Source organism: Arachis stenosperma, chromosome 8 (assembly GCF_014773155.1).
Source record: "Arachis stenosperma cultivar V10309 chromosome 8, arast.V10309.gnm1.PFL2, whole genome shotgun sequence".
NCBI classification, from domain to species: Eukaryota; Viridiplantae; Streptophyta; class Magnoliopsida; order Fabales; family Fabaceae; genus Arachis; species Arachis stenosperma.
In genome coordinates, this window is record NC_080384.1 from 43,404,695 (window position 1) to 43,424,080 (window position 19,386).

The window sequence follows — 19,386 nt, forward strand, 5'->3', positions numbered from 1 at the left end:
TAATTTGTAATTATTTCCCTTTATGATAACTAGTCTATCAAAAATAGGACATATAATTGAAGATAAAAAAATCAACTCTTATTTTCATTCATCTAAGAACACATTACATACAACATTGTCAGAACTTCAAAGTCATAACCAATATAACAACTACAGTGAAAAACACTACTATGCCTAACAATTGTATCATACATTTTTGGGTCCTCACTTTAGCTTCCAATTTCTCAATCCTCCAGGCTAAATTGATTTTCACTTGCTCATTGTCAATTGTAGTTGCATCCACTCTTCCTTCATGTTCCTCTTCTTCTTCTACATCATCAACCCAGAAAAAAATTCACACCATGTTTTGCCCTTAGTCTGAATATGAGATACGATAAGAAGTAAAGAATAGAAAAATTAATAAACAATTTTTCTTACTAAAAACTCACATTATAATCCGGACAACTGAATAAGAGCTTATCTGGGTTGGTATTTGTTCTGGACCAACGAAGCTCGGGCCGGCAGCTATACCCACAGCGCTCTAGCACCCACGACGGTTTGGTCCGATTCTGCGTTCTCGTCGTCGATCGTGTAGAGCTTCCTTGACCCTGGCTTGCACACCCAATCATAGTTTTTGTTTTAGTTCAACGAGTAACAATAACGAAGTAGGAGAAGAATGTTGCTGGGCAGAGAAGAACATTGCTGGGCAGAGACAAGAAGATGAAGAGGGATAACGATGTCATCCTATAAATTAGGGTTAAAACTAGGTACAGGGACCACATTAGGTCAAACAGTTTCAATTGTCACTTCAGTTAGTCGTTATCTATGCCAGTGTGGCATCTCAACGCCATGTCACTGCGGCAGTTAATTTGCCCAGAGATGTGGGGAGGGACGACCCTGGTGCAATTTTAACAAAGTCGGGGACATAAACGATGTGATTGGTAAGTCAGGGACTAAATTGGTGCAAATCGTGAATCTCAGAGACCACTTTGGGGTTTAACTCTATATTTGTTTGATTTTTATTTTTCTATTTCATCAAATTTAATTTAAATAATTTTAAATTTAAAATTATAAAAATATTTAATTTAAAATTTAGATGATTATAATTTAATTTAATTCAATAGAAACAAATATACTTGTATTGTTGTACTAGTTATTTATGAATACTGCAAAAATAATTTTAAAGAAATGGCATTATTAAAAATAAATTGGTTACACTCTAAGTGCATACTTAATCTAATAACACCATCTTCTAAGTTAGTATAGTAAAATAGTATCAATAAATAAAAAATTAATCTAATAATATCACATAATAATATCTAGAAGATAATAATTTTATCTACTGCTTATTATTGATTATTAATACATTGTTCCTGTAGTTCTTTTATCTTTTTTATTCTTTGTTGTTTTTTGATTGGACTCTCTTTGACTATTGCAAATTTCTATGAAATAACAACTTGACAGGTCAAGTTATATCAAACTTAATTGAAGAATTAGGACTGAATCTTTGGTAAGTAAGAAAACCTATTTACTTTTTAACTTTTAGAATTGTCTCAGATGATTAATATTAATGATAGTTGACAATGAAATTTTTATTGGTTAGGAATTATTGTTTGATTTGATAATTGTATTGCCTTAATTTATGACAATGTATGGTTGATGTTGTAGATGATAAATTAGTTAATTTTTAGTTGTTAGTTAATTGGTACATTTTAAATATGATTTCTCTGCTTAATTGAATTCTTTTTTTTTAATAATAAACTTTGATATTTAAACTTGTTTGTGAACTTTTAACTAAAAATTATAGACAAATTATTATAAAAAATTGTAAAACATTAAATTTTGTTAGTTTATAAATTATTAAATTTAATATTTAAAATTATATATTGAATTTTCAAACAAATTTTTTAAAAAATTAAAATATAAGTTTATTTTCGAATTTACCGAGAGAAAAATTTGACAATAACAAGCTCTAAAATTTTGTAATCAAAAGTTTATATCAATTACTAAAAATCTGCCAGTAATTAACGACAGACAAAAAATTTGCCAATAAATAATTATCGATAAAATTTATATCGTCGAATTTATTCTGACGATAAACAAATTACCGACGAATTTTTTTGATAAATTCTTCAATAAATACGATGGTATCCGACAACTTTCTTTCTTGTAGTGGGAGGTTGTGTTCAATTTATTATTAATATTGAAACGGGCTTGGTGGAAGGGTTTAGTGGGGCCTAAGAAAGAATATCACATGCACTAATACAGAGATACTCTTCTTTATATATACTTTCTACATGTAAGGCACATGTTATACGTGTTTGTGGTGTTCATGAAATAAGGGAGGTTTTGATATTATGCCATTCGGGTGGGAGGACGTCCGGGGGATATACATGGACTGGGAGGAAGCCAAAGATGAAGTAGAAGATGGCGTCAGCAACAACGAGTACAAAGGCTTCATGCGCAGAGATGATGATGAGGCATGGCTATAAAGACCTCGATCTAGGAGGGCAAAACTGGGTGGCATCGATGGAGAAGGTTTGGTCGGTAAAATCGAAAACTGAAACTGGGTGGGTCTTGTTTGGTCAACAGAGAGGGGAGAAGCGTAGGGCAATGAGCTATCTCTACAATGGTTTCATCAGAGATTGGTAAAGTTTCAATATTCTTCTTTTTCATACATTGGTGCTGAAATGATACTGCATGGCTTATTGTGGTTACTTGTTATACTATTAATGGTGCAGCAGACATGCAAGTGGTTCCCAAATTCGAGATGTTAATGAGTTTGTGTTTATGGGGGGCTTGGAGTAGCTGCTAAATCGAACATGTTGCCAGCTTCGGGTGGGGACTCTGATTTTCCTCAGGCGAGACAGCATCCCCGTGGATGGCTTGAAATATTTCTGTTTCACTGTTGTCCTTCAATCCTTAGGCAAAGAGGTAAATATAATTACAAGCAGCCAATTGTCCACAGATGAGGGACAAGCTACGCAGGATGCTGCATTTATCTCTCTTGAGCAGCTGTTGTCGGAGACAGGACTAAACATTTTCGACTTCAACTACCAGGTTCTAGAGTGATATCGATGAGAGGTGCAAGAGTTGAAGCATGAGGCCCATATGTCCATTTCGAAGTGACTTGTATCCTTAGAAAAGGAGAACACAGAGCTGAGGCAAAATCGTTGCTGCTTACGAGTTGTTTGTTGATTGTGTAGTTGGAGTTGTCGTTCTTGCGATAAGGAGGATACAAACTTATTAGGCGTTCATGGTTTTTATTCACGTCTTAGGATATGGCTTATGGTTTGTTGGATCTTTGCTGCGGCCGGTATGGGGTCAAATTCTATAAAGACACCTTGTTAGGGGTTTAGAAACATGAAGGAATGCATGTCGTGTATTAGGATACGAGAAGGTGATTCTGCGGAGGTTATGAGCTAGTGCAAATTTGTAATTTCATGCTTGAATTAATGCCCAAAAGTATATTTATGAGTGTCACTTGAGTAACATGTTTCATTTTGGGTCTATTACTATTGAGTAAAAATAGGTCAAACTATTAACTGATGGATAGGATTTTTTTAAATTTTCTTCAAGGTTGAGGAGAAATTGCAAAATGGTAAATTAAAGATAATTGCACTCCCATTAGAAGAACGGAGGTCTATTGCTTGATTGCCCTTCTGTTAGAGTATAGGTCACCATATTAGAACACTGTTATTTTTTTTCAGGATCTTTTCTCCAAGCTGCAAAACTTGATTTCTTTGAGACCAAGCTCTGATACCAATTGATGGTAATCAGTAGCTAAGAGAACGGGAGGTTGAATCTTAGCTTTCTTTTTCGTAGAATATTACTTTTACTTTTTCAACTGACTTCAGGAGATATTTTCTCGTAACAAGTTGAGAGAGATTTTTAATTTTGTCTCATAACAAGTTGAGAGACGTTTTTCATTTTGTCTTTTGAGTACCAGAAACAGAAAAGAAGTAGAGAAGAAAAAATGATACTAGATATATCCTGATTTAGCTACTAGGTGCAATGTAGCCTACATCTAGTCTCCATCACAATAATGATAGAATTTCACTATCTTTTTCAGGATTACAAACACCAATTCTTCCCTAGGATCTACCCAATTCTATCTGGGACAAATCCAGATTCTAACCCCAATCTAAATTTGACTTGGACTCAAACCAAGCTTTCAACAGCAAAGTGCTAACCCAACTTGGTAGGAAATCCCCACAGGATCATGATTCACAACAGAAAGATGTACAAAGAAACTTTAAGACATCTTATGGCTTTTTCTCTAATTTTGATCACTACTTTTTACCTCTCACTGGCTTTTTCTTACAAACCTCACCATATTTATCTTTTACCATGAGACTCAGACAGACATAACTAAGAAAAAGAAAACTAAATGAATATCATTGAAGGAGAAGAACTTAGGAAGCTTTTGGGTAGCTATGAGAACTTTGTGCTTTTTTTTTTTTTTACTTACTCTCCTTGATCTCAACCCTTAGCCGTTCACCCTTAATATAGAAGAGTAAAGCTTCCAAGGTTGAAACCAGTTCAACCAACCCAGCAACTTCTTCTCCAACCTTAGAGTAGTAGCGGTTCAAACAAAGAAGAGAGAGAGAGAGAAACCGAATCTGTTTGCATGTATCTCTCTCAACCTTTTTCATTTATTTTCTTTAATTTTGGCCATTGATCTTGACTTTGACTCTAAGAATTGATTCTAACCTTTGATAAGTTTCTGACTCAAGGTGGCGTTCACGTTCTCCATGGTTTTCTTTTCCATGCATGAGACCTTGGACCTTTTCTTCTTGATACTCGGTGATGCACAAATGAAGAAACAAATTTTTGTTAAACTTTGACCGTGAAAAACAAGCTACTGGACTGTAGCCTTTTCTTGCTTTGATATGGCAAAAAATTTTTTTGCCTTTCTTCAAAATCAACTCTGTGGTTTCCATTTCTTTCTTCTATCTTCTTCTTTGAAAGATTGACATGACCAAAGTAGAGGAGAGAGAAGAGAAAAAACTTTCGATGGTAGCTTTGAACAAGTTAAAGTGAATTGAGTCTTCGAAAATGTGTCACTTTAACCAAGGAAGTAATTAATTGAAATGAAATTTGAATTCTAGTAACCAAGACATAAAGTCAAGTGTTAGGCTTTTGGTCACTTGAAGAGGTTGCCTTTTGATCACCGAATGGGTTCCTTCAAGATTTTGGGCCACTTGTTTCTTACTACCTTTACAAGGTTCAGCCATTTGAAGTAAACAATTGATAATGGGCTTAAACTTGTTTGGAGATCGAAACGTACTTCTATTGATTGGCCCAATAGAAAATTAATTTTCCTTCATGCACACTAACAGCAACATCAAACAACCAATTGAAAATGATTTAAACACTTAATGATATTTTAATAATTTTTTAATTTACGTTTGAATAATGTTTGATCATCATTTCAAATTTTCAAACTCAACAGTTCCCACAAGGATTAACGAATTAAACAATTAATAATCAATTGATTATTCTACTCAGACAATTAAAATATAGAGTTTCAATAGCAAAAGGCATAAAACAGTGAATCAAGTAACGCAAATAGTAAATGTGTGAGAAGAAAATATGAGAAGAGTTAAGATATCAGAATTATTTAGATTTTCATATTCATCTACTTGATTGTGCAAAGATACAAATCATGGCAAACCCTAGGTAATTGAACCAAATTTTTTTGTAATTCAATTTCTTCTAACCTAATCAACTGTCAATTTTTTGATCAATTAATTATGCTAAAAGGTTAAGTACGATCTTTGGTTTATAAGCCACATAATTCTTAAGAACCAAAATGAAATCTGATTATATGTCACATATCAAATTAAATCCAGATAATTCAAGAGTTATGCGAAAAAATAGTCTAGCATAATTTCAATGATTTTAACTTTTTCCAAGATTCAAAGGAATTTAATTTAGATTAGGGTTATTTTTCAATATACTCTAATCCATGAAGAATGAAACTTAATTCTTGAATAGAAATCAGTGCATTAATCAAAGTAGAAGAACAATAGTATTAATCCATTACAATAAATAGTGCTCCTAATCTTAACAATGGGAGTTTAGTTGCTCATGGTACAGAAAAAATCCTAAAAGTGAAAACTGAAAAAGTGTGGAAGAAGAGCCAAAGAAAAGAAACCCCCTAGGCGCAGGGCTTCTAATATCTCCTTTTTATAGTGAATCCTAAAATATTCAAAACTTAAGTTAAACCTAATCATTTCTTTTCTTCTTTTCTATTTGATTTGAAAATAAAATAAAATAACTCTTGCTGCTGATTGAGTGACGAACGTGAGGACCACTCTATGATGCGCTGCCGGCACTAAACGCTGGATTGGTGGCGTTTAGCGCTACCCTTCCAGAGACCATGCACGCACGTTCCAAGGCTCGGCGCTAAACACAGGGTATGTGGCATTTAGCGCCATAGTGGCAAAGAGGAATGAGAAGTTTCCTTGGTCCTGGCGTTTAGTGCCAACATGGCAGAGGGGGATGTAAGGGCTTTAAGTTCGGCACTAAATTTTGGGAGAGTGGCGTTTAGTGCCACAATGCCAAAGGGGCTGTGAGAGCTCCTTTCTTGCTTTTCTTCTCATGAATTTGCCTGATCTTCACCCGAACGCTACCAGGAATCAACAAAAGGCTACAACAACTCAAAGTAGCATCCACTAAAGTATGATTCACTTAAATTCTCTAAAAAATCAACAAATCACCATTCAAATCATACAGAAAAGATACTTATGATGCTCATGCATCGCAACACCAAACTTTATAATAACTTTTTCAATATCAAAAGTCTTGAATTCTTGATAATGATTATTTAGATAATGAATCAAAAGATGATTTTGAACAAATTTTTATAAATCGTTTATGATTCCATTTTGAATTTATAAACTTGTAAAAATGTAATTTTTTTTAAAATTTGAACTAAAACACAATTTAAATTTCTATTCTTATTTGCTTTGATTTTTTTGATATTTTACAAATGAGGAAATTTTTTTATTGACATTTATGTTTTAAAGTTAATATAGAATAAATACAATTAACTATATAAATAGTAAATCAGATCAAATTGATTGGATTTACTATTTATATACTGTATAATGGTAAATCAAATCAGATTAATTCGATTTACATATTACACACTTCTCCAACAGTAAAATCGAATTAAATTAATTCGATTTATTACTCCACATGCTAAATCAAATTAATTGATTCGATTTAAGTAAAAGATGTTTAGAACAAGCATGTAAAGAAAATTGAGTTAGAACATCTTTATAATTTTGAACTCCAAACCATTTATTTTGTGAATTACCCTATATATTATACACATATCAGTTAAAAATTGTTCATTTATGCTCAATATTCCTGTTTATTTGTCTGTATACCATATTTACGAAATTATACAAAGATGCATGAAAAGGGGTTAAATTATGTTTTAAAAACTTCTTTTGAAAGAAAAAACAGATATTAGAAATCTTATCAAGCTTTGCAAGGCTAGATTTGATTTTAACGATTATCTATGTATGTAAGTGTAATTTTATTGGACTACCCGCGTTTTTAGACTAGTTATAATTGCGAAAGTTTTTTAGCAATTTCCAGGTCAACGGACCATTAAGAGACCAAATTATAACCATGAGGGGAGAAACTAAACAAAAGGAAGCAAAACGTGTTTGTTTTCTGATTACAGAAGCAAAGCATGTTTCTATCATGGCAGTTTGAATCATGCTAGGAAACGATAACCCAGTAGGCAGAAAGAGAATCATAAAATACAAAGTGAAACTTCATACAAGATCTCATTGATGGTGCAGAGCAGAACCAGAAGTCTTTTCATGAATCTGCTTCCCCTCCATCAGTTGCGGATGTTCCTTGCGATTTTGCTATCTCGATAACTTCTCCGGGTGGCGGGTGGTCAAACTTACAGGTCGCACCAAACTTGCAAGTGCCAGTTTTCATGTAATACGGACAGATGCTAACACCCTGTGAGGACATCATATGTTTATAGTACAAACATAATATACAGTTTTATGAAACACTTCAACATGCACATTGTTACTGAGGCATGTTAAATGGATAATGCTGAGTAAAGTACCAAAATTACTCAAAAAATATTATGTTGCTAACAAAATTACCCATGAAAATGCCATTGAGAAAATCACTCAAAAGAAAAATGGGAATTTTCGTCCGTACAAAATTATTCTTTAAGTAATCTTGGAATTTTTTCTTTCATGGATAATTTTGTCATGATATAACCTTTCATGGATATGTTTGGTATATTACTCAAATAATTCTTCTACAAGGACAAAATGCTCTGGAGCTGCCATTTGCTTTGGTTGGAGTTATTCACGTGCAATTCAAAACTCGGTATCAAGTTAAATAACTTCCAGTTGATTGAAACGACCTCCAAACTTAACTAACTATGGCAAACAATATAACTTGCACCATTTTGAGAATAAATAAAACAACTCATGTACTCGGTTATTAATGGAAAATGCAAATGACGGATGAATTTGTACCATGTATTCCAGGAAAATTATACCTCTCTCCTAGGTAATCCTGCGGGAGTGAGCTTAATGCTTGATGTTGTTGATCGGTCAAGAGGGTGATGGAACTTGCATCTTTCCCCGAATTTGCACTCACCAGTTTTCATATAGAACTATATGGTCAATTGTGAAATATAAACCATAAATCATTAGATGTATAAGGCTCAAAAACATGCAAGTTATGTTAAAATGATCAATGCAGCTAAGAAACAGCAAATTCAATTCCTTAACGTATTCTACAGTACTCTATCCATGTTATATGATTTATGATAATATGAACTTCTTATCAATAAAATCAAGTTAAATAGAACAAACTTTTTTTCGCACTGGGAATTATTACATCAGTGTCAGAATCATTAATTAAATTCAATTCAATAAGAAAAAGTGGCCACTCAGTGGTATTTGAGTATATCAATTGTCCAAGGCTATCAAAGAAAGAGCTAAGGTGCAGAAGTAAATTGCACCACTGCCATCAATAAATACCAGGTTTAAAACCTATTTGTTGCAATTTAGCTCAAATATCTGGGAAAAAAGTGAACCCGTGCAAACAGTAAAGTCATATCCAAACAGAGTAGTTGATAGGTGCTTTATACATTTATTACTCTCCTTTATATATATATATTGGTCTTTTCTATTGTGAAACACAACGATCTACACACAAGCAATATATTATTTTTCTCTCCCTTACCTAGTTACTCCAACATTTCTACTGAGTAACCATGAATCTTTAACAAGTAATAACATGCAAATGGCAGTAAAATTTTTACCTTTTATTTTATTTGTGTTTCTTATGAGAAAACTTTATTAAGATGGAGAGAAGAATAATACAAAATGAGGATAAGAGGCCTTCTACACAACAACAAAAATAAATGGAAAAATGTTTCTATGAAGCTTAGCTTTCCAATCTCTAAACATGTCGAAACAAACTAGGCACTAATAGTTACACACAAGCCACAAATATACATATTGACAGATGATATCTATTCAACTGAAAATTAAGGTAAGCGCTTACATCGCATTCAATCTGTCCAGGACGCTGAGGATACATAATTTCTGCCACTCCAAGTTGAGACTGGAAAACAAGTCATATCCATGAGATGCATTAGCTTTCAGGTATTCTTTAACATAAAAATAATACAAGTGCAGGATAAATACAAAAAGAAACTAATAGTTTCCACAAATGAACACCATAAAATAAAAAGAACTGAATGTAGGTAACACCATCAAGACAAACCAACATGGATGATCTGAGGAAGAAGATATGCAAAGCTAGCATGAAATTGGAAGGTATGTTTCTAGTATTAGACAGGCTTAGATTCTCCCAAACACCTAATCCAATTCTTGCCTGAAACCTTTCAAAGTCACCGTCTCATATAGCCTCATCCTTCACTCCCATTGCTAAATGACTAAATCAGCAGAGTTGGTTACAAGTATGCTCTTTCCTTATGTCTATACCCTTATTTGCCCTTTCTTCTCTGCACTTAACGAGAGTCCATAAGAGAAATCTTCTTACCAAAAGCAGAATCAAACCCAAGATTTTTAAATATAAAATTATATGTGAAGCAAGTTTTCCAATGTCTCGATGTATCTGAGGGGGAAATCACTATAAAAGGATCATGCCCTTTGCACCAAACAGAGGCTAAATGTCTAGTCCTATAACAATTAGCTTTATGATATATTAATCTAAAGGACCCTGATACAAACCAAGGGAAGTGTGACAATCAAATGGGACCCTCTCCATGCAAATAACCGTTAAGCTGTAAATTGTAAGCGGGAGTGTGGGGGAATGTGACATACTGTCATGTGAGAGCTGCTATAGTGTTCTAGTTTGGGTGCTTTCATTGTCTGTTAGGCTGCGTTGTTTACAAAGGCAGGACATTAAGACGGGGACACAGAGACACAAAATCGTGTTTGACAGAGGAGACATCGACAGAGACAACAATGTGTCTAGGGACACTGAATTAATGTATTTTGTGTTCATCCTGACAGGAAGGACACGGGAACAATAACAAAGGACATAACTTATTTTTCATTTTTTCTTTCGTTATTCTTGTTAATTTTTTATAATTATATTTTTTTATTATTATATCTTTCATCTCAATTTTTTGAATGGAAAAAAATAATAAATTGGATTTTCATAATTTGTTCAAGTTTATCACCAAACAGAATACAAGAAAACAAAATTTTGTGTCTCTGTCCCTTATGTCTTGTTCTCGATCCTGTTCTCAGAAACAAACGCAGCCTTATTTCTAGATCTTTTCTCTTCTTTTATTCAGGTTAATATCTGTGGCAACTTATCAAACCCAAAATTTACTTGTCTTCATACGAGAAGGATAACCTACCATATTCATGATATGTATCAAAAGACCAACATTATGTCAGAAAGTTAACATTTGAGCTTGGGCAATTTTTCAAAAGGTGCTAAGAATTTAATATTTTGAGCAGTGATGCTTAAAGGAAGAGTAAGGGTATGGACAATGTATAATAAAGGATGTAAGCAAAACAATAAATGGATCCAGCAATATAACAAAGCAAAGATCATGACAATAAAAAATATTCAAAATATTTATTCCAGCAATATTTAATTCAAAATTTTCATCCAAACTGAAAGATGCACATTGCACAAATATCATACTACAGGAGCCTCAAGGATCCTACAATTGCAGTTATGGATGACCTATAATTAAAGTATCAATTACGGGAACTGAACCCTAGACCTATGAGTTAGTGAAAATCATTCCTGCCATTTTAGACATGTCTGAATTTCCTGTTTAACAATGAAAGTAAAATTATAAAGACTTCATATCAAGAAGCATCCGAAATTACCAACCAAATTATTTTTTTTTAAATTTTCTTGGATAACTCACTGATATACAGAGTTGTAGAAACTATAGAGGGATCAAGCTCATGAGCCATACCATGGAGTTATAGGAAAGGATGATAGAACGGAGGCTGAGACAAAAGATACAAGTAATAGAGAACCAATTTGATTTTATGTCAGGCAGATCCACCACTGAAGTTACATACATGTTAAAAAGGATGATGGAGAGGTATCGTAATAATAAAAGGGATCTACATATGGTGATTTGGAAAAAAAAAGCGTACGATAGAATGCCAAAGGAGGTCTTATGGAAGGTTTTGAAAAGGAAGAGAATAAAGATTGTATATATTCATACAATTAAAGACATGTATGATGAGATTACAACTAGTGTGAAAACTCAAGATGGTGTGACAGAAGAATTTCCTATTAGAACAGGATTACACCGGGGATCATTCTTAAATCCATACATTTTCATATTAGTCTTAGAAGTACTCACATAACATATCCAAGAGTGTGTGCCATAGTGCATGCTTTTTGCCGATGATATCATCCTTATGGGAGAGTCAAGCGAAGACCTAAATAAGAAATTGGATTTATGGAAAGAAGCTCTAGAAGTGTATAGTCTGCGCATAAGCCGTAGCAAAACATAATATATGAAATGTAAGTTCAGCCGCCAAAAGGAAAACCCTAATATAGAGGTGAAGATTGGAGAAAACATCTTACGAAAAGTTAAAAGTTTTAAGTATCTTGGGTGCATCATACAGGATAATGGAGAGATTGAACAGAATGTAAATCATAGGATCCAAGCATATTGGTTAAAATGACGGAGTACGTCTAGTTTTATATGTGACAAAAAAGTGTCTCTAAAACTTAAAGGTAAATTCTATTACATTACTATTAGACCAGCTATTTTTTATGGTACAGAGTGTTAGGCAGCCAAAGGGGAGTATAAACATAAGTTAAGTGTGGCAGATGAATGTTGAGATGAATGAGTAGTCATACACGATTGGATAGAATAAGGAATGAAGATATAAGAAAGAGAGTTAGAGTAGCACCTATTGTAGAAAAAATGGTAGAATCACGTCTCAAGTTGTTTGGACATGTGAAACGAAGACCAACAAAACATCCAGTCATGAAAGTGGATGAGATGGAAGATGGACAAGAAGTGAAAGTCAGAAGAAGACCTAGAAAAACCATTCATAAAGTAATCAAACGAAATCTACATGTAAACGGTTTTTCTGTAGACATGATACATGATAGAGCTTAATAGCGTCGTTTGATCCATGTAGTTGACCCCATCTAGTGGGATAAGACTTTGTTGTTGTTGTTATTGTTGTATTCTTGGATAACTCACTGAAGTCCTGATTTTTTATAATAACAAGCAGCATCCCTAGCTCCCAACCATTTCCCGAAAGAATGCACAGGTTACATTTTTTGCAATATGCACTAGTCAATGAGAATAAGTGAAACAAAAACCCCACATTACCATTGGATTTGACAACCTTGGGTCATATGCTTGATAAATAGGTACAGAAGAATTTATAGATCCAATACTTAGATTAGCAGCCATAGATGTCACCATAGAAGAACCAAATGCAGCAACTGGCGGATAAATTGCTGCAGAAAAAGTAAAGCCAGGTGAAATTATTGTTTGTCAAAGCTGAAAAGCATGACAACCAACATTGTATACATACCATTCCTGTCAGGATGGTTGTAGCGGCATGTAGCACCATACTTGCAACTGATTCATATGAATGAGTAAATTCAAGGACTCAATCCATCAAATACTTATATTTGAAACCAATACACAATAAAGTAACACTTACCTTCCAGTTTTCATGTAGAATGGGCAATCAACTTCCCCCTGTCAAAAGACATTTCTCTACGGTAAAAAACCAGGCTTTCGAAAACCATAAAGACTAATAATAAACAGCATCATGTGAATATCACTACTTTATAAAACATCAAAGATAAAAATAAAGAAAATTAGCTTACAAAGGTTCCAACCTAGCAAAAGTATGAGTTACACAGCCAGAAAACCAATTCATGCAGGCAAATTGAAAATCATGCTTTCTGCTACAATCATTCTTAGGTGTCACAGGAACAATGCTTCTCAACATGGATCAAAGCAGCATACAACAACAAAATAATCAAACAAAAAGCAAAACTCCACAAAAAATGGTAGTGGATGAATTGGTATATTCTTCCATTTTATTAGACAAAGACTAAACACACAAAAAAAATTATTAGAGTATTCATACCATTCTTACTGGAAGTCCTTTGCTATTATGCAATAGTGGAGATAAGAAAGATTGTGTATCTCCTGTTGCTCCCTCCCTTATGGAATTTTCTTGTGTTTGTTCAGCATTATAACTCAGTTCATCAGACGTCAGAATCTGGATGTCTTTCGGGTGATGGAATTTACACGTAGCACCAAATTTACATCTCCCAGTCTTCGCATAGAACTACATAGATATAAAAGAAGAGGTGACCCAGAGATCTTAAATGATGGCTCATCTCATGTATATACAAGAAAAGTAACTAACCGCACAGAGGGGCTCTGATGGCCTCTCAGGTAAGGCAGAAATATCACCATTTTCAGAAGATCTTGGATGATTAAACTTGCACTTTGAACCAAACTTGCATCTCTGAGTTTTAATAAAGTACTGCAACATATTGGAACTCAATTAATCAGAAAGTATCCAACATATCAGAAGGAAAAAAAAGACAAAAAAGAGTAATTGCAAATTCTACTTACTGGACAGTCTGGTTCTCCTATTCTCTCGGGAAGTGTTTCACTCGAAACAGTGTTTGAAATCTAAATCAGAAGTTAATCAATTATGTGTAGCATAAAAAATTAGTAATTCTACTTTGTATTGGAGAAATATAAATTTGAAAGGTGATCATATTTCAACTTTGCAACTGAAAGCTAGTGCGGGAAGAGATAAATATAAAAAGACAAGAACAACAAAAAACACAAAATGCCGTATTTACTCCAGCAGAATAAACAATTTAAACAGAGTAACGTTAGCATGGAAAATAGGCAGGCCATGGATATTCGAAATACAATATTTCTCACCTATCCTGAACTTCAGGGGATGCTGTATGCTAATATAGAAACTTACGGACAGCTTAGTATAAAATCAAAGGAATACAAATAAAAATAAAAATAACAACTATGGAAATTAGATATCTGCCATAAACAACAATAACATAAAAGAATAGGAGTTCAAAACAGAAAAGGAATATCCAGTCTTTCCCCATGTGGACAATCCCATTAAAGAAATTTTATGCCACACCAAAAGAGTCTACTAAAACAAAATATACTATAAAGATAAATCCGCATTATCATAAAAAGGATCACTTTGATTGTTTTAGGCATCGCATCCCTCTGAATGTAATCAGAAGTTTGTCCGATATATATTACAATTTAAAAGAAATAGCTTACCAAACACAGCAAACTTATTAAGAATAAAAGTTATTCATAACATGACTGGATTCAATAGGTAGTTATATACGGGTCCCAGTGATGCAAGAAAGGGATGATATTTTAGATCAAGAAAGCCAGATTCAGGGATAAAGATGAAAATCATCACAGTACGAAATGAAGTAAGTTTCAAATTTCAGTCAAGCATGAAGCATCCAAAGTAAGAAGCGATAAAATATCTTCTGAAATATATTCCTCAAAATAACTAAACAGTTCACAAAAATATATAATTATCACATAACTTAGTATAGAAAAGAAGGGGATTTCTCCCATATGCCTATAAAATTCAAGGGTATCAATACCCTTGGGAATATTAAGAACTTCGCATGTTCAACTGATTCAAGTTGCTAAATATTTTCAATTAAATTTTTATTATTTTTCAAATAATTAAACTTGTTATGAAATTCACAAGCGTTGAATCTAAAAATAGTAAATACTAGCAATAACTTTATGAAATCAAGGGTAAATAAGGAAATCCACAAAAAAATAAGATTGAGTGGCGTCAATTTTTGATGAGTGGAATCCCATTAAGAGGATAGATTCGATAGAAGATGGACCAGTGGTTACGGGCAAAGAAATACCTAAGAAAATTCAAGATGAAGTTACCAAGAGAGATTACAACAAAAACACACTCACTATAGAGTATAGACATGATATATGGTAGAGTGCAATGGTGTCATTTGGTCTATATAGCTAACTCCAACAAGTTGGATAAAGCTCTGTTGTTGTTGTTATTCACTATGTATTTTGACTTTCCAATTTGTATTAAAATATTAGCAAGACAAAAACCAGTTATGTTAGTCAAGTTTTTTGTTTCTCTCTCTCTGCCACTGTTCAACTCAAAGCTACAAATCTTCAATATGTTTCAACAATCAACCCCATCCACATTGTGGTGCCACATCACACCACTACAAGCTCGATGTCATTAGACTGGTGGTAATCATCTTTGCTAGATGAGTGCTGGTTTGCAGCATCTATCCTTCCATGCAGCACTTCGAGCACCAGCATCTCAGAACTTCCACCAAAATAATCTGACCATGCCCAACATCACTGTTTTAGACTTTGATTTCTCCAGTATGATGGCTCTTAGGCTTGCTATTTCTCCAACATCTGTGTCGTTGGAATTGCAGAAGAATCAAGATTCCTGTTGTTGCAGCTCAATCCAAGCTTTAACATGCAATTCCAGAAACAAGTGTGTTTCATGTGATTTTCATTGAGCAGGCAAGGCCTGGCATCAGATCAGATGAACTGAATAATAACTCAAGTGATTTTGACTATCGTGTTACAACATAGCTTTTGGTTACTTCCTTTGACTTTAATCCTATTCCCAGGACTGCAATGGCTTTTTCCCATTCTAGGTAACAATGAGCCATGATTGTGCAGTTGAGGCTAGCTCTCTAACAGCGCTTGCAAAGTGGTTCATTGCCGTTTAACAACTGTCTGATTAGCTTCCAAAGGCTCCACACAAATGTATAGGATGGAACATGGTGTTACCTTCGCCTCAAACCTAATATCGCCTCTATCCATCTCGTTCTCTCCTAACCAATCATCAGGCACTGCCAGTGTGTACATTCTTAAAGTTTTAAATAAGGAGTATAATCTATAATATCTATATCATACCTTAGCATACATCATATAATATCTCTTAGGATGATTTTGATATTTATCATTATTGTCTGAGTATGTCCTTATAAGTATTAGAGTTTTCTATTATCATAAATAGGGACTAGTATTCCTCTCTTGTAATACACAACATATTACACAATTTATTCAGAGTAATATAATGATATAATTTCAGTCTATCTCTTCCTCTCCTACCAAAAACCCTCAATCTCAACATTTAACATTAAAGACATGCAAAGTGTCTGTAGAAGGTTACATCGTGCAACCAATTGGATTTGTTGCTCATGACCAATATTGACAAACTTGCTCCTTGTGTTCTCTTTTAAGTTTGAAATAGTATCCAATTCCAATGTTCTCTATCAACTATCAAGGACCATTTCTAGAGGCCCACAATTGGTTTCCTATAGCTAACATACCTCATTACATCAGTTCCATTTGAACTTAAATCAAACAGAACATATAATCCCAATTTCCCTTCTGCAGAGTGGGACCAGAACAATGAAGTCCTGACTAGTTGGCTACGGAAGTTCCAATACCATCACCAACAATCTCATATGAATGTTTAGCACAATTAGTTTTATTTAGTACAAAATATCTCTGTATACAATGTTGGGCACTGACTTACATAGAAATCAGGGGTTTATATAAATATATACACACACACACACATAAACATTAAGAAACATGCTTGTTTTGGTTAGTCAGTATAAAGTAATACATACTTGTTCAAACGAGTATATAGTATACAGCTATATTGTTCCATATATGCTCAAGTCTATAATTTTCGTTAAATAAGTCTGGGAATAGCGAGATACATGTCAGTTTGCAATATAACCAATAGTAGATGTAGTATACAATACTATAGTTTTAATAATAATAATAATAATAATAATAATAATAATAATAATAATAATAATAATAATAATAAATACAAAAACAGTCACCTCTTTCCAATCTGGTATTCCACCGTCAGGAACCCAAATAGGATGGTCAAACTTGCAGCTATCTCCAAATTTACAGGTTCTTGTAAGCATATAGTGGGCACAATCCTTCTCTCCTGGTCTCTGGGGATATATAGGCAAATTGCTTCCACTTTCATATCTAGGGCGCTTAGCTAGTGAGTTTGTAGAATACCAAGCTTCGCTTTGCCCAACTGTGTTTGGGATACCCAAAATGGTTGGATAGTAGAGTGCTATAGTAGATAATAGACAAGTATATAGAATAAAAAAAAAGCAAATATATGATGTTATCTTATAAGTTTGACTAAGAAAATAATTTAGGGATAGAAAGAATATATCGTGTGTTAGAAAAAGGAGATACCTATTGTTCAATGAAACAGTATAGAAGCTTTAAATTATACACTTATAAGAGTATATATCAAAATAATAGCAATACAAATTACACAAACATATCATATTAAGAAAATATGTTATATGTGAAATAGTAAAACTATGCACTCTTTTAGGTCAAAATGTCAAATATTTTTTTGTAGCAATTATCGTCGTTGCTGCTCAAATCCGCCATCAAACATACACTGCACGTGTTTTCTATATATATATATATATTGGCTCATTTGCTATATTGGCCCTGGCATTGTGTGAAATTCCTAAATCTATATAAATTCCACCTAAGCCCGTGCTACTTGAGTTAGACATAGTTACAAACAATTAAATTTGACAAGCAAGCTATGCTTCCTAACTAGTATATTCTGATGGTACAAAGGAACATTCAAGAATTATTACATAAAACTGGTGTTAACTGCCAAGATCAATGAAAAGACAGTAGGATGTTGTTATTTGCATCCTTGTTGCTATTCACTATACATCTTCAACATAAACATTTAGTAAGCTTGCTAGGAACCTGCAAACTACCAACATTTACCTTGAGAATTACAAGTAAAACAAAGACAGCTAATATGGTAAACTCATCAGCAATCAATTAATTATCAGTTGTGACGCTACTCAAAACCCACAAATCAGACCCCACAAAGATGCTAACCTTAACCCATCTCAATCATATTCTAAAGCAAGATTTCAGTATTTCATGGGATTTCAATCACTCACAAGCTACTTTCTCCTTTTTTAATTAAATGTGCACTTTTGAAATACTTTCCTTCCCTTTTTCTAGTCCTATCCCTTATTAATAAACTCCAATCATCCTCAATAACAGGGTCAAGCCACCAAAACAGGGTAAGTGTGTAAAGTAAATAATAATTTTGTAAATCGCATTGTTACTCTTGTAACCCTAATTAATCAAAAAACAGAAGGAAGTTCAATTCACAAAGCAAATAGAAGGCTCCGAAACATCTCATCAGAACAAAGGGAAAAAAAGTGAAATCGAAGTAAGAGAGAATCTTGAAGAAGCTCAAGAAGAGGGTAATTACATTCAGAAGAGCGTTTCAGGTCGAGCGCGGGGGAGCCACCATTTGCGGCAGCGGCAGCGGCAGCGATGGCAGCAGGCCAAGAAGAGGCTTGAAGCAAGTGGGATGCGGAGGAAGAGTTAGGTCCGGCGGTGACGGAAGAAACTCTGGAGACAACCCCTGGCGGCCCAATGTCGGCGTCGGTAGCAGTAGTGGCGGCGGAGGAGGTGAAGCGGAGCGCGGCATCGCGGCGGTGGGAGAGGAACATGGCATTTGGAACTCTGTAGTTGGTAGGGCTGTAAGTGTGTACATGTGATTTTGATTTTCCATTTTTTAACATTTTCAAGGAGCCATAAAAAAAATAATAATAAATATATAAATATTTTATAAAGAAATAAAGAATGCAAGCTTAGACGCGATAACAATGCTGCTTTCTATTCCGACGGTTAAACACTGAAAATAGAAATGAGTGTAATGAGTGTGATTGAAGTGTTCCGTAGAGAACCCACCTAGCCAGATAAAACAATCAAACACCAATTAATATATAATTTAAATAAATTTA

General features: G+C 33.9%; 1 protein-coding gene across 2 annotated transcripts; it reads right to left on the minus strand.

The window, feature by feature from the left end:
- Window positions 1-7,650: 7,650 nt before the first annotated feature.
- Window positions 7,651-19,179, minus strand: LOC130944638 (zinc finger CCCH domain-containing protein 37). Of its 2 annotated transcripts, none has more exons than XM_057873057.1 (11): window positions 18,849-19,179; window positions 17,410-17,618; window positions 14,114-14,173; window positions 13,902-14,021; window positions 13,617-13,820; window positions 13,182-13,219; window positions 13,050-13,096; window positions 12,842-12,972; window positions 9,547-9,606; window positions 8,531-8,647; window positions 7,651-7,971 (listed from the first exon to the last, which is right to left on the minus strand). In XM_057873057.1, the coding sequence occupies exons 1-11, from the start codon at window positions 19,162-19,164 to the stop codon at window positions 7,822-7,824; spliced, it is 1,452 nt and encodes a 483-aa protein (XP_057729040.1). In that variant the 5' UTR covers window positions 19,165-19,179; the 3' UTR covers window positions 7,651-7,821. The 2 variants fall into 2 exon arrangements, with proteins under 2 accessions (XP_057729040.1, XP_057729039.1); XM_057873056.1 differs by having other exon boundaries at window positions 17,410-17,657.
- Window positions 19,180-19,386: the final 207 nt, after the last annotated feature.